This window comes from Callorhinchus milii, unplaced genomic scaffold, assembly GCF_018977255.1.
Source record: "Callorhinchus milii isolate IMCB2004 unplaced genomic scaffold, IMCB_Cmil_1.0 Scaffold25, whole genome shotgun sequence".
In the NCBI taxonomy this organism is placed as follows: Eukaryota; Metazoa; Chordata; class Chondrichthyes; order Chimaeriformes; family Callorhinchidae; genus Callorhinchus; species Callorhinchus milii.
In genome coordinates, this window is record NW_024704766.1 from 941047 (window position 1) to 956791 (window position 15745).

Here is a 15745-nt window from a genome sequence, read left to right on the forward strand (position 1 = left end):
TCAAACCATTGTGGGTTCAGACACTAAGTGAGGCTCCAGAAATAGAAACACTTTTCAAAACATCCCTCTCTGTAGCGCGTCGTAAAAATAGCCGCTGAAATGGTTCATTTTTCCACACGTTCTATTACATCCTGACACAAGGGAGTCAAAGGTCTCACATTCCCAATGAAAAGCAGCAGGAGTTCTCCCTTTCTGCCTGGCTTTGCTTTGTGACACCGTCCCACGCTGCCTTTGTGTCAGCAACACAAGAGCCTTGTTTTACACCGCGTTTAAATGGGATTTCAACAATGCGCGTGCGACGGGAGAGAGAGAGAGAGAGAGAGAGAGAGAGAGGGGGGGGGGGGCTGGGCTCTCAGATAAAAACACAGTTACTCGATCTCCGACAGAGCGGCCGAGGACAATGTAAAGGGAAGGCGACGTGCTGGGCGGATGGCAGTGATGGAATTTGCAACATACCAGTTGGAGCGTTCCTAATTAAAGTTCCAGTTAAACCGTATAGTGTAGTGACTGTGCACTTGGCAGGCGATACACGGGGCAGATAATTTGCGCACCGCCACGTCTCACAAACTCTAAGCTCCAACTGCAGGTCTGGGTGAGTCTAACTAACCGAACACAAAACCGGGGAGGAGAAAATCACAGAGATTGGGGAGTGGGGGGGTGCGGGGAAGGCTATTACTTCTCTGCGAACAAACTGCACCAGCCATAAAACTGCTGGATTGAATGGCACATTTTTCTTTAGGATATTCCAGCAAGGCTGGGTCTGTAATGGGTTTCGAGGCCTCCTTAATGTAGCTATCAATCGTGTACCTGGGAGGGACCGAGGTTCCGCCTGATAGCCTATTCCCTGTTAGCAACACACGTCCAACCACAGTAATTCAAGGCTATTCCTGTCATCTCTGTGACAGGCAAACCTCTCTGTGTGAACAAACACATTCACCACCTGAGCAAGCCTCATAAATCTGCAGCCAATTGGCAGAGAGCGAAGCCTGCTGCCCCTGAACCACACCGAGATGGTTTTTCCTCTGCTGAAAGCGTCACGGATGTTCTCAATGACACGGAGTTCCCTGTAGCTCAGTGGTTAGAGCCCTCGCCTCGCAAGAGAGAGGACCCGGGTCCGATTCCCGGGCAGGGCAAAATCCTGAGGCCAGTCTCCTTACTCCACACACAGGCCTCTGCTTACCTCGCAGTAAGCAAGTAATTACCCTCCAGAAATGTGCTTGAAGGGATTATTATCCAGGGAAAAACGATCCGTCAATCGACTGACCAACTCACTGCTTGGTAAACACGAGATGTGTGGAGTGAGGAAATTTGCCTAAGGTTTCGCCCGGCCAGGAATCAAAACCAGGTCCCCTCGCTGGCGAGGCGAGTGGTCTCACCACTGAGCTACAGGAATCCACCAGTATTCTTCTCGTCTCCTACCTGAAGGCCTCGATGATGTAGGAAGTGACCTCGGAGCCTCCCTGGTGCTGACTCTGCTCCCACGTCAGGGTTACGCTGTTCCGTGTCACGTCCAACACCACCGGTTTGGATGGAGGTCCCGGGAGGAGGTCTGGCTCTGATGACAGGATCCGGGTGGGGCTGCCGTTTTCTGTGAGGGGGAATAACATCATAATAATAATCATTGATCTAGCGTCTGAGTGTAGTGACTGTGCATCCTGTGGGTGACCTCTCCCCTGGATCCATCAGCCTTATTTTCCTCCATTGATTTATTCCATTGTAGACGCAACTTCTACAGCCGTTTATGCCGAAACACTGCACATTCTGACAAGGGAAAGGTCGCGTGTAAAAGATACACTGCAGCCTTCCCTCCGTTTCCTTCTGGTGTCAAACCAGAATTGATGGCCTTTTGGTCCAGACTGACCTGCTGATCTGCGGAATCAGTCTCTCTCTCGCGCTCTCTCTCTCTCTCTCTTCCTTTGTCACGTCCAAACCAGTCGTAATTTTAGAAAGCTCTCCTCTCCATAAACCTTGTTTCTCCACCAAAAACAAGTCCCCCAATTTTCCCCACTATCTCACCACGTCTCTAAACATTGAGGAAGTTTCTGATTCCGAACAAGTCTTAAAAGGTCCAGGATTACGGTGGGATTAGCTCATCCTCACCCTATTAATTTGTTTCCATGGGAACCATTGATCTCCACCAAAGCGCTGCCCGCTCAACGATGCTCATTTAGCTCATGTCACTCCAATGACCCCATTCCCATTCCGGGTCATATCCTGACACTGACGAGGAGTGGAGCCCGCCATCCCAGGCTAGGGTGGCTTCATTTAATAGCCATTGTGAGGAGAGTTCGGTGATTTATCAGCCCGTCCGGCGCTGGGGAAGTGTCCTCACCCGGGGACAGTCGGGCACCTTGTGAGGACGAGAAATACCAACAGGAGATGTGGAAATCCACAACAAGTTCATCAGCACTGGAGAGAGGGGAGGGGGCCATTGATTTGGGGCTGGTTCTTAATTCAAGCATCGCTGCCTGATGTGGAAACCTCACTTAGTCCACGCTAATTCAGACAACAACTTGCACTTACACAGCGCCCCCTCAGTCATGGCAGCGTCCCAGAGCGCTTCACAGCAGCGGAGCACGAAGCCGAGCCGGGGGGAGGTGACCGTAGGCACGGTCCCCAAGGGGAAGGTCTTCAGGCGCAACCTGAAGATAGCGAAGGAGGGGGCGAGGCGGAGGGATAGAGGGAGAGTGTTCCAGAGTTTCAGGGTGTTGCGCGGCTGCCGATGGTGGAGCGGTGGGACAAGCAGGAGGCCGGAGCCAGTCGAGCGAAGGCAACGGGTAGTGGGTTGGGGAGTGATTGAGGGTAAACCCGGGATATTTACGCACAGCCAGTCTTGATCGCGGAGCAACATTTGGCCAAGAATAGAAACCCCCCCAAAACACCGACATAAATCACTGTCGGATATACCAGCGGCGCTCACCTTGCACCTCCAGGTACCCGCTCCAGGTTGTCTCTCCACTTGACCCCGTGGCAACGCAGACGTAAATCCCGGTATCGGAAACCTGGCAACCAAAAGGAACACAGGTGTATGAGTAATTCGAGACCTGACATACAGTAAGCGCATTACGGGTTGGAAGAACCAGTTTGCGTTTGATCTTGGGTTCCCGAAGCTTCCCACCGCGCTGTAGACCAATCCATACAGAATTAATTGCTATCAACATCTGCATTATTGTCGCAAGCGACTGCTAGGGATGGTACAACGTGAACTGGAGCGATCCGGGTCTATTTTCGTCTTGCAACTCCTACGTTCTCACGTCTTCTCTTCAATGTGTTACGGGCTACAGGATGCTTCGGTTTTGCCAGCCCTGAGGTGTGCAAGCCTGACCAACGACGATAACCCTCACATTTGACATGGCGCCTTTCACGTCGGGAGAACATCTCAAAGCGCTTCAAAGGAACTTGCTGTAAAGTGTGGCGACTGTGTTTTATAGGTGAACGCAGCAGCCAATTGCCTAGAGCAGCATCACATAAACAGTAAAAAATAATAGGTCACTCAATCCACGACTGTTTGTGGGACACTGCTGTGCGTAATCGGCTGTAGCGTTTCGCCCGTAAAATGTACAGTCACTCCACTTTACAGTATATTCTGTGAAGCATTCTGAGGCGTCTCAACGATGTGGCGCTATATCAAATGCAAGGATTATTATTGTCATCGCAAGCAGACCGCTGCTGTTTGGAAACATCCCTCACATCCTTCTCCGTTACAGAACAAGGACACCGCAGGAGAAGGTCAAAGCTCGTATGGAAACTCACTCCCAGCAAATCAGATTAAATCATCTTCTAAAGATGTAAATTATATTGAGCTTTAAAGGTGATTGATTCAGAAAGGCAGGCTGCCGGCTGAGGTCCCCGAGTCAACACAGGAGAAAAAACACAACCCAATCTCTCATCTTATTTCCATTTCATGAAGATTTGCTGTTTTATCATACAAACAAGGTAAATCCCTCCACGGCTCTCACTTCACTCCTATCCACTCTATCTCTGTCTACCTAACTCTATCGTGACCCAGCCGCTCTCTCCGCTCAGTGAATAGCAGCCTGCTTCATGTCCTCCACCCGTCTCTCACCATCCCACTCAACTCCTGTTAAGCCTACAAGCCAAAGCCCTAATGGGTAGGGTGGTCCTTGCTGGAGAAGCAGCGGGAAAGCTTACCAGACAGTGATATCAATGGCAAGCTATGCGGTTTTAGCTGGTTAGACTCCAGCAGTTACCCCCAACGCACACTCTGGGTTCCCCCCCCACCAAGCCTTGGCTCCTGCCAACCTGTGCCTAATACACTCCGGAATTAGGTAAAAAGGATGCATCCCTCCAGGGAGAGAGAGAGAGAGAGAGAGAGAGAGAGAGAGAGCGCATTCCATTCCAACAGTCTATCTCTGGAATTTCCATGTGTAGGTGGGACGTCCTCCCAAAGTGAAAGGCACTATACCAATGTAACAAATGTTGTTGTTGTTATTATTGAGACGTCATAAAGCATTTCACGGAACATATACTGTCACGTGGATTGACTGCGTATTTAAGAAATACTTCCTGGTGTCTGTTCCTATGATTGCCCTCTGGTGTGGTTGGCTTTGACGTACGTGGACAGGATCAGACGGGCTGACCTCCCTGTTACACACCGGCTGTGTGTGTGTACGTGTGTGCGTGCGTGTGCATGTGAGAGAGAGCGAGAGAACAAGAGAGCTGCCAGCACTCCTCACCTCCAGCCACTGTATAGCTCCCATTCTGTACGCGCTGAGATAGCAGATTGTCTCTCGCTCTCTCTTTCTATCTCTCTCTCGCTCTGTGCTGGGTCACATGGCTGATCCCAGTAGCCCTGAATCACTCGGATCTGATGAGGCTGCCTCCCAGAGGACCATTAATTCACAGTCGTCTCAGAAACTGCGTGGCAGCTCTAATTTTGTCTGGGCAAACAGCCACACTAGCACTAAAATGATGCTATTACCCACACAGGGACAGGGGAGATGCATTAACCTTCTGACTCGGGGACAATGAAAGCACAAAAACGTTAAATATTTCACTCCCAACAGACTTCAGCATCAATTTTTAAATAAATGTTCTGCGTGACCACAAGCTTTTATGACTAATGCATGAGTGGCCCCTGTTTTACCTCTCCGGGTGAACATGATGTGATCGAGAGAAGGCTAGCGAGTGCCACAATGCCTCGATACACAAAGCGCTGGAAACACACACACACACTGAGTCTCATCCCCGCACATAATAATAATAATAATAATAATAATATTCCTTGACGTTTGATATACCGCCTTATCGCTTCACAGAATATCCTGTAAAGTGAATGGAACTGTCTATTTTGTGGGTGAAACGCGGCAGCCAATTGCGCACAGCAGCGATTGTCCCACAAGCAGTCGTGGATTGAGTGATCAAATTACTGTAATTTTTTTTTGAAGGGTTTATTACCACTGGAAACCTCAATCGACTAACAACCGGGTTCCCCCTTACTGCTGGGTAAGCAGAGGAATGTGTGTGGAATCAGGAAACTTGTCTAAGGTTTTGCCCTGCCCGGGAATCGAACCCGAGTCCTCTCACTTGTGAGGCAAGAGCACTAATCACTAAACTACAGGTCTCCATTTCAGCAACGAAATGATTTTGAAACCTGCGCAATACAGCATCGTCTTTTTCTCTGATCCTGTGATGTGAAATGTACTGTGCATACACGTCCAATTCTAATGGTGCTCTTATCCAGGCATTTTCCTCTGTGTAGAGATGGGTTCCACTCTGTGACAGGAACATGAGCAGATGTGTAATAGCTAATAACATGCATGTAATGTATGATATGTACAAGGGCATTATATCCAGTACATGGTTGCGGGATTATGTAATACCTATAGGAGCGTTATACTCTGAGTAACACATGGTGTGTTATTATATAATATACAATCAACTAACTTTACAGTTTACAGTGTATCCTGTGAAGCGTTTTGAGACGTCTTGAAGACGTGATAAGGCACTGTATCTAATGCAACGATTATTATTATTATGATGATTATTATATTCATGAATTTTGCCCCGACAGAGCTGATCTGGGGAGCAGTGTGATTTACGCTCACACAGTGTAACTGTGACGGTTCCATCCGCAGACCAGCCCACTCCCCGGTGCCTCTCGCTGGCTCCCCCTGGCTTTGCTGGGTGATTTGTTAGGTTACCAGCGAGATGAGCCAGAGTTTGTGCAGAATCCAAAGCCTCCCATTAGCTGTGACGTCCCCGTCAGACTTTAGCATAAAGTAGGTTTGCTGCTTCCCACGTGTATATGGTACAGCACAAGTGTAACAAGGGACGTCGGGGGTTAGACAAGATGAGGTTACGAGGGAGAGAAGCAGAACCTGAAGGAGCTGGTCCCAAATCAGCCAACATTAGGAGCTGACAGCAGGAGCAGAGCTCTGAGACTGAGACAGCAATGTATTGCCCTGCGCTGACACATTCTCAAGATTAAACTCTTTGTGCAGGTGTTTTATAAAGAGCCTTTGACAGGAGGGCTGTATCCCAAAGGGTGAGAGGAGAGGTAGACTGTCATGCCTTTGACAGAGCAAGTCCCTCTCTCTCAGCACTCACTGATCCCATCTTCTCGCGTCCCTCCAGTGTTGATTCTTTCATTTCTTGTGTCCAGTGTTCACTGACAGTTGGAGAGAGTGCGGTGAAACAGGAAGGGACAGACTGCGACACACCAACAATTTACACGATATTAATGCGATTTACGTAACATCACTGTCTGTGATATTCTCCACAGAACCATAGAAATGTAAAGCATAACAGAAGGCCATTGCATCAGTGTCAGTGTTTTCACGACTGGGGTGGACAGATGTTTGTCAGATCAGAGTATCAAGGGATATGGGGCAAAGGCGGGTAATTGGAGTTGAGGTACAGATCAGCCATGATCTAACAGAATGGCTGAATGGCCTCTCCTGTTCCTATAATCCTCCAGGAGAGCTGTCTATCCTAACCCCTTTGCCTGTCTAATTCCCTTTGAAATGCTCTCAATTGACTATGTGCCAACGTTTGCTCCTGGCAAGTTAGTCCACCCTCTCATGACTCTACGGAAGACAAGGAAATCTTCTGAACTCACCCAGGATGTGACGTGAGGAATGGCCTGCTCCTACCTGTGTGTTGGTGATCTGGAGGGTCCCGTTGTTCAACATGCTGATGCGAGGGTCGTTGCCCAGGATTCTCTGTCCGTCCTTCAGCCAGTGCACGCTGGGGAGGGGGTTCCCTGTCACGTGACACTGGAGCTGAGCCATGGAGTCAACGGCGAGTGTCTGGTTGGCCGGTCCCTGGCGGATGATGGGTGGGATCCGATCAGAGGAGACTGGAGGAACAGAGAGGGTCAAGTGAGGCACGTCCACCATTGGCGATTTATTAAGCTGGAACCACAGCGCTGTGATGGGCTGCACCGTGTCACACGGAGATCTGCACCCGCCCTTCGGATGAGACGTTAGACCGAGGTCCCGCTGTGCGCCCGTTCAGTCGGACGTTAAAGTTATCACGGCATCACCTCGAAAAGAGAATTAAGAATCCTTGCATTCCATACAGAGCCTGATCACGTCTGCGAGACGTCTCAAGGCGCTTCACAGAATATACGAGACGACACTTGTATCGCGCCTTTCCCGTTCAGGAGGATGTCCCAGATACTGCAAAGTGGATTGACTGTGTACTTTAAGGGCAAAACGCGGCAGCCAATTGCGCACAGCAGGGTCCCTCGGCACTTTCAGGCAGTCGAGACGGACTGATTCCAGCTGTATCTGTGGCGTTCGAACAGTCTTTACACTAATCTTAGAGCGGGTTTGGCACCTTCATAGCTGGCTGCAGACAGCCAAGGGCTCTCAGACACATTCCATTTCAGAAGGCAATGCAGTTTGACCTCACACCGTGATTAAAAAGCCAATTAATGAGGAAACATTAATTGATTGCTCAATAATATATGACTCTTTTTCTGCAGGCACTAAATGTGTCAGCAAATCTCTTTAATTAGACTGATGCCAACCGCACTTACTTTTAGACAAGGGCGTTTTAATAAGCCACTAATCTTACAAGTGCTTTTCAAGGGCTTTACACGAATGTTAATTAGGGGAAAAAAATCTTCTCTGTTTTATTTAAATATGTTGCGTTTCTTTTCAATTTTAATTAATAAGCTTGGGGAAAGGTCTGAATGTCAAAGCCAGTGAGCCTTTGCGTGCGATGCTTCGTTTAGAAGTTAATTTTACTCCAGTGCTTCGGAGTTACGAGATGTATTTTCACAGCCTGAACCGATGCCTTCAAATCCCTTCATGCCCTGGCACCTCCCTCCCTACCTTTCCGACCTCACGTCCCAACCCACGATCCACTACATCCTCCGCTCAACTGGCTCCGGCCTCCTGCATGTCCCCCGTGCCCTCCGTTCCACCATCGGTGGCTGCACTTTCAGCCATGACATCCCCAGACTCTGGAACACTCTTCCTCTATCCCTCCGCCTTTCCTCTTCCTTCCCCATCTTCAGGTCACGCCTGAAGAACTTCCACTTTGACCGTGCCTACGGTCACTTCCCCCTCCCCTGGCTCGGTGTTGTTCTCTGCCATGGTCAAGCGCTCTGGGACGCTGCCCTGTGTGAGGGACGCTGTGTAAGTCCAAGTTGTTGTTGTTGACGTTGTCAACATCATCATTTTTGAACACCTCATCCCTCAGGGTCAGATGGTTGTGGGTTCAAATCCCACGTCAGATCTTTGAGCTGCATTGGAAGGAAACTGGCCTAACGTTTCGCTCCGGCTGGAGTCCAGGGCTCACTGTAACTCTGAAAACCTTTGGCAATGAAGTTTGTCTCAATGTGGTAAGGCACGTGGTGGTTTGGTTACACATCATGTGGGTTTCATTTTGATCTGTGGTAATACCGAGTGTCTGAGCCCAGTGTTTGCTCTGTCATCTGTCTCTGTGCCTCTTGAACACACCCTTTCTTGCCAACACCTAGCAATTAAAGTTCACCCTTGTCCAATAATAAGCAATCATTTATATTTCCAAAGGCCCATCTGTCAGACACGCTGACATGTAGTGGGAACAGTTACCGCTGACCATTAAGGGCCAAGTTAATCTTGTTATTTCTGGAGCACGCTGCAGTTTAATACCTAGTCCTTTGCAATCTCGCTGGCCTCAGATCAATCTGACAATTACTCCATCTCATTTCCCACAGTGTCACTGAGTAACGCCATACAATCAATTTCCATTGATCGGCTGTGAATTCTCTCCCACAAGCCACCGACTGCTCAGGCTCGAGAGGCCGTTAGCTTTTCAGAGAGAACGTGGGCCTTTTTTCCGCTAATCCCTCTCCAGAAACCCCGCGGCACTTTGAGCAGTTATTGATATTCTGTCTCTGACTTGAGGCCAGCAGGAGAGGAGGACCTCAGTGGGAATCGCAGCAAAAATCCTCTCTTTTTCACTGGAATTCTTCAAAGTATCCTCTCTAATCACATCGCTCGCCTTTGAAACTGTGCCTTTTACGCCAGACTTCCTCAAAGTGCCTTAGAGCAATTAAAAGTAACTCTCCTTGTGTTCGATGCAGCAGCTTTCACGTCAGGAGGACGAGAAGGCTATTATCCCCACTGAGAATGAGTGTTGTGCATATTTTATTGAGCAGTAAGTAATTAGGAACCCGTTTGTTAGTTGATTGGCCGATCGCTTTCCGGGAGCATTAATCCCTCTAAGAAAAAAATACGGTCACTTCAATCCGCGACTGTTCATGGGGGGACGCTGCTGTGCGCAATTCGCCCGCAAAACACAGTCGATTCACTTTACAATCGATCCCGTGAAGCGCTTTGAGACGTCTCGACGACGTGATGAGGCGCTGTCTCAAATGCGAGGATTATTATTATTATTATCATTATCACATGGACCTGAGAGTTCCACAACTTCTTAACCTTGAACACAACAGTCCTCCAATTTGATGAAATGATTGGAGTTGAGGTGCAGACCAGCCACGATCTGATCGAGCTGCTGAACAGGCTCGAGGGGGTCTCCTTCTGTTCCTGTAGAATTGTGGAGACAACACTATGGACTGGCTGTGATGATGTGCTGCCAAACTCCCGCCGCCCGGGCTCCAGCGCGAATGAAGAACGACCACTTAAATGAAGTGGCAGCGGGGTGACATTGCAACGGGAGCTCGGAGGATTGATCACGGCACGAGACCTGTGACGGGGAGCGATCTCCCGGAGCCACAGCGCAGAAGTAACAGCGTCGTTGGCAGGGCTTCAAAACGATCAATAGCTCGGAGAGGAACAGCCACTGGGTGCCAGCTCAAAGCAAACTCAGGCCCGGCCACGAGCTTCCCTCACAGAGACAAATTACTGCCATCAATTACGAGGGAAAATGGCACAGGAGAGCTCAAATGCAATTGGATTTTCCAGCTGCGGCCAGCAGGAAACAGGGTGGGGGGTGGGGTGGGGGGGAAAAAAACAAACCATACGAGGAGCTGATTTTGCTCAAGAGATTCTTTCGTGCATCTCTCTGCCCGTCGGCTTTGACACACGGCGGAAGTCAGAACGCCACTGGCACCTCACGGGGAAATGGGGTGCTGGAGATAGGAACAGGAGGCCATTCAGCCCCTTGAGCAGGTTCCGCCACGTAGCTCGGTTTCGTGATTCATCCGAAGGATGGTGTTCCCCAACAGCGCACGGTACCCCTCGCACCCCCCCCCCCACCCCCCACACAGCACTACATCGAGACTCACCGTCTTCCACCTCCAGGAGCACTTTGGCCAGGATGCTGCCAGCCACGCTGATTGCCTGACACATGTAATATCCCGAATCCCCCGACTGGACGCCCGTGATCGCCAGCTCTCCCTTCGGGGAGACAGAGAAACGTCCCGAGGGCTGGGGCTGGCTGGGAAAGAGCAGGGTCTGCAGGAGAGAGAGAGAGAGAGGCAAAGATCCTTCGTTACACTTATCCCAGGTCTCGCTGGCACGGCCTCAACGTATAGTGTCCAATGCGATGTGTCTGACCCGCACACTCATTCTCCTCAGCACCAACAGCTTCACAACCCGGTTCTCAACATCTAAACCCCGCTTCCCGCGCTCCTCCAAACTGATACAGAGGCACATTTCGTCTCGCTAGAGAGTGATTACCAGCGCCTCAACTTGTCTTCGAGACACAGTCCAAAACGCTTCAGAGAATATACCGTAAAGCGGAGCGACCACGTATCTTTTTCGTGGGTGAAACGCGGCAGCCAACTGCGCGCGGCAGTGTCCCGCCTACAGCCGTGGATTGACTGAGCGACCACATTATTACGATTAAAGTATTTCGAGTACTTTAAGGCGTTAAATTATTACAGTAAAGAGATTAATGTTTTCCCAATTGCTCCGCATCAGCCAACGGCAGGGGTCCCTCCCCGGGGGAGGAATTAAGCAAAGGCGAGAGGGTAGGTCAAAACGCCAAGCCAATTAAGGGAAGAGGACAATGGGGAAAGGGTCCTGGACTGCAGTCCCTGGCAGCGGCCCTGCTAATAGCAACAAGGTGCTTTACACGGGCCGGCTAGTTTTACACACTAACACACTCGTTCTGCAGATGGAAGTTATACACAGGAGACTGTCTTCCCTGAGAAACGCAGTCTCATCACTTCAGTAACCGTCCACACTCCCCAGAGAGAGTCTCGATTTCAATCCTCAGCTTGTTCGCTCACACCCTGATCCAGTCCAGTGATTCCTTGAAATCCCCCCATCTCTCCCCGCCCCCCCCCCACTTCGATTCCCTCCCCCCAAACCCCTTACAGAAGTCAGCCTCAGAATAACAAACATCAAAACCTCACGCAAAGACCCTCAAAGTCTCCCCATTCAGAGGGAGGTGTCCGTGCAGTGACGTGTCAGCCTAAAGCAGAGAGGACCAACCATTTGGCTGCTGAGGGCTGGATGCCCTGTTTGAGGCTGTGGGCCCCATAAGCAATATTTTTGTGTTTTCCTTCCAGAAACGTAACATAACATTTACGGGTTATGGAAGGAGTGGATGGGCCAGATGAAATGGAAGGAGTGGGGGGCCTGATGCGGTCCGCGAGCCACCAGTTGGACCACCCTGGCCTAGAGCAAGTGATGGGAGTTTGTGGCTGGACTATATAGATGTTTCTCTGCCTTTTCTGACTGCCCACTGACTGGGTGAAAGTTATTATAACACAAAAGACATGGTGACCCCCTGCCTCTCACCTGGCTTCCCTCCTTCTGCCAAAAGACCGCTGGTGGAGGGTTTCCCTTTGTCTCACACACAAAGGTGACCGAGCGACCCTGAGCGATGATCTGGTCTCGGGGTCTCACCACGATCTGTGGCGGCACTGGAGAGCGAGAGAGAGTGAGAGTTACTTCACGGAGACACTACAGGATACAGGCTCCCCCCTCCCCGCCCCCCACTCCCGTCCTCCTACACCCCCATCCCCACCAATCTGCTCGTTTAACACACCCGAAAGGTTAAATATCATCATTGTGGAGTCCTGTAGGATAGTGGTTAGTGCGCTCGCCTCACAAGCGAGAAGACCCGGGTTCGATTCACAGTGAAGAGTGTCTTTTAAGTCCAGAAAAACATGCTCCCGTCACAGAATCAAGCTGTTATTAAACGAATCCCAGCGTCCTGGCCTCAACCACCTGTTTTTTTTGTTATCCTCTTTCCATTAAGTCATTAATTGCCTGTCCTGAAATTGCCTTTATCACCCCTGAACCCATGCCCTCTCGCTTTGCTGCCTCAGCGCATCTGAAAGGATGTTTTCTAGGTTTTACGCTCTCAAGCCCATTTGGAATCTCCTTTGCCTGTATAAGGTCCTCTCCGAGAGAGAGAGAGAGAGAGATGGAGATTGAGATAGGAGGGTATAGAGGAATCTAATGGGAATAGCAGGTTAATGTGCAGTCTTTGTGAGACTAACTCGTTGACAGGTCACACACAGATCGATCAGGACTAGCAGTGAAGAGGTAAGAGCAGGAATGGAACACACGCACAGACCCCATTTGCTTGATAAGTTATCTCCCCGCTGGCTTTCTGCCTGATGAGATTGTTTCGGTCGGAATGATCAAGTTTAAAAGCTTTGTGTGTCGGTGTCTCTGATTGGGGAGTTGCCTGCGCCTTTAAGCACTGACTGGGTTTTTCTTACGAATTCATTCAAAATGACAGAGTGGCTCGAGATGGCTAATGGAGTCTCACTACAGGACTCCACTTTGGGCTGAAAGTGAAGACAGAGAACAGAGTGAAATGGATAGAGAGAGAGAGAATGAGAGAGAGAGAGAGAGAGAGAGAGACGGAAAGAGAGGGAAATTAATAGACGGGAAATGGAGATTCAGAGAAAGGCAGATAGAGAGAGAGTGACATACAGAGAGAGAGAGAGAGTGACAGACACACAGAGAGAGAAAGAGAGCAAGAGAGAGAGAGTGACGTACATAGAGAGGGGGACGGAAAGAGAGAAAGAGAAAATAGAGCACAAGAAAGACTGAGAGAAACAGATGGACACAAAGACACCGAAAGACAGAGAGACAGAAATAGATGAACAGGACGGGGAAAATTGAAAGAATGAGGGAGACACATAATGAAAGAGAGAGAAAGACGGAGAGAGAGAGAGAGAGAGAGAGAGGGACATCCATACAGGCCAAGACAGCAAGAGAGAAGGGGAGCGGTTAGGGGTACACCATATGGGGGAAGAGGTGGGGAGGGAGGGGGGCGGGGGGTAGATAACGACTGGGGGGGGTAGGCTCCAGACAAAAGGAATTGTTCCACTCCCCAATCAAGGTGTTGGGAGGTCAGAGGCTTCTCTCTCAGCGCACGGCTGCCAGTTACACTGTTCTTTTGGCCACGACGGTAACAGACAACAACAATGGGAATGTGGGTCACTCAGAGTTTAGTGAAATTATTTATGAGGCAAAACAAGTATCAGAACACGAGGGGGTTTGGTGGAGGGGGGGGGGGGGGGGGGAGGTGCCACAATCTCCCTGATATGATTAACTGAGAGGATTGTTCCCTTAGTGTCATCAGCGACCCACTCGCTCTCGGCCTATCTTGCTCTGAACTTTGCTTTGGACCTTATATTTTTCGCCTTTATACCATAATAATAATAATAATAATCCTTGCACGGTCTCTCATCGTTTCAACGAGACGCTTCAAACCCCCCCACCCCGCAGGTAAATAAGGTCAAGTGTGGCGACTGTTCCTGTATTTTGCACACAGCAAGGTCCCGCAAACATCAATCATTTCACCCAGTTGTGTTTGCCTTTGGTCAGCCGGGGCTCTGAAACCCACCCCCGTTACTTAAGAGTCTCCAAACCAAACCAAGAATTCCCTGCGTCCCACCTACACGTGGAAATCCCAGAGATAGATTGTTGGAACGGAATGAGCTCTCGTTCTCTCTCTCTCTGGAGGGAGGGACGCCTCCTGCTTACCTAATTCTGGAGAGTATTAGGCGCAGGTTGGCGAGAGCCAAGGCTTGGTTCGGGTGTGGGGGGGGGGGAGCCCTGAGTGTGCATTGGGGTAACTGTTGCGTTTCATACTCTGATTGGGGAGGCGAGGGCTAGAACGGGAGGGGCTATTCAGCCAGACACAAGGACGTTTCAATCTCTGATATGCCTGACCGAGGAAAAGTGGGTGATGAGGGGAAATGGAGCAGATTGCATCGAGACCCCCCCCCGCCCCCCCCCTCAAGGGGATTGTTGGCTGTCCTCTGAAATATGTGTTCGGGGGCTGATCCCTTCGCTAATTAATTTTGCTGCTACAGATGATGCTGAGAGCGAGCAGCGAAGAGATAAAGGAGGGAATGTCTCACAAATGCTAATTGCGGTCGATCATCAGCCTGTAACGACCCCACCCACAGCCTAGGGGGGCATGGGGAGGAGGGGGATGGGTGGGCGGGGGTGGGGGGAAAAGTGAGCCGCTGAGGGAGGAGGGAGAGAAGGAGAGAGAGAGCATCAGGTGCTTATTCTTATGTTGATCAGCTAAGGTCCTGTGTTAATGAAGCTGCAGATATGAAGATAGCTCATCTCTGGCCTTCAGGCAAAGCTGTTCCCACGGGCAGCCAAGGCACATCCCAGGTTCCCCTCCGCGGATCAGACATTAAACCGAGATCCCGTCTGCCTGTTCAGGTGGACGGGAATCGTGGCACTATTCGAAAAGAGACTCGGCAGACATACAGCGCTTAGGATATCACGTCGTCCTGACCGACAATCCCCAGATAAAATTGTCTGTTAACTTTATGACAATAATCTTTGCGTTTGATATAGCGCCTTATCACGTCGCTTTCCTGACGTGAAAAGGAGCTACGTCAGACACAAGGAATATTAACGTTCTCACTGATGGTCAGGCCACCCCCCCCCCCCCCCGGATGATAAGACGGTGAAGTGGAAGGCAGTGTGAGAGGTGTGAATCACCAGTTATCAGTGGAGCAATCCCATCCCAGCCCCTGACCATCTCCACTTCAAAGAGACGGAAGATAAGAATGGCCTCCGTGTGACAAAAGAACGCTCCAATTTCTGGTGAGAGATGAGCGGAGCCAGATAAGGAGGATTGGAATACATTGCTGGGGAAATCAGGGCACATCACAGTCACTCTGCGAAGCCTCCTTTGAATTCAACCCGCGATGCCAGCCCAGATTGCATCTCTTTGAATTAATTGTTTGACAGGTTTCGAGCAGCAGCTTGAGAAAGGCTTTTCTGTGAACGCTGGTCGATCTCAGTCTCCAATCTGTTCTCCCTTCCATTAATCTTCCACTGGCTGTCACCAGCACACCAGAGAGGACTGAGCAGACAGCCCCGACCGA

The 15745-nt window shown here is 50.1% G+C and overlaps 1 protein-coding gene across 1 annotated transcript in view; it reads right to left on the reverse strand.

Annotated features, from left to right (window-relative positions):
* The window catches only part of robo3 (roundabout, axon guidance receptor, homolog 3 (Drosophila)), an 87322-nt gene that overhangs the window by 19291 nt on the left and 52286 nt on the right, over nt 1–15745 (reverse strand). Inside the window, 5 exon segments of the mRNA XM_042343889.1 lie at nt 1420–1588; nt 2921–3002; nt 7116–7321; nt 10706–10874; nt 12168–12292. Of these exon segments, the coding sequence (XP_042199823.1) occupies nt 1420–1588; nt 2921–3002; nt 7116–7321; nt 10706–10874; nt 12168–12292 (751 nt within the window).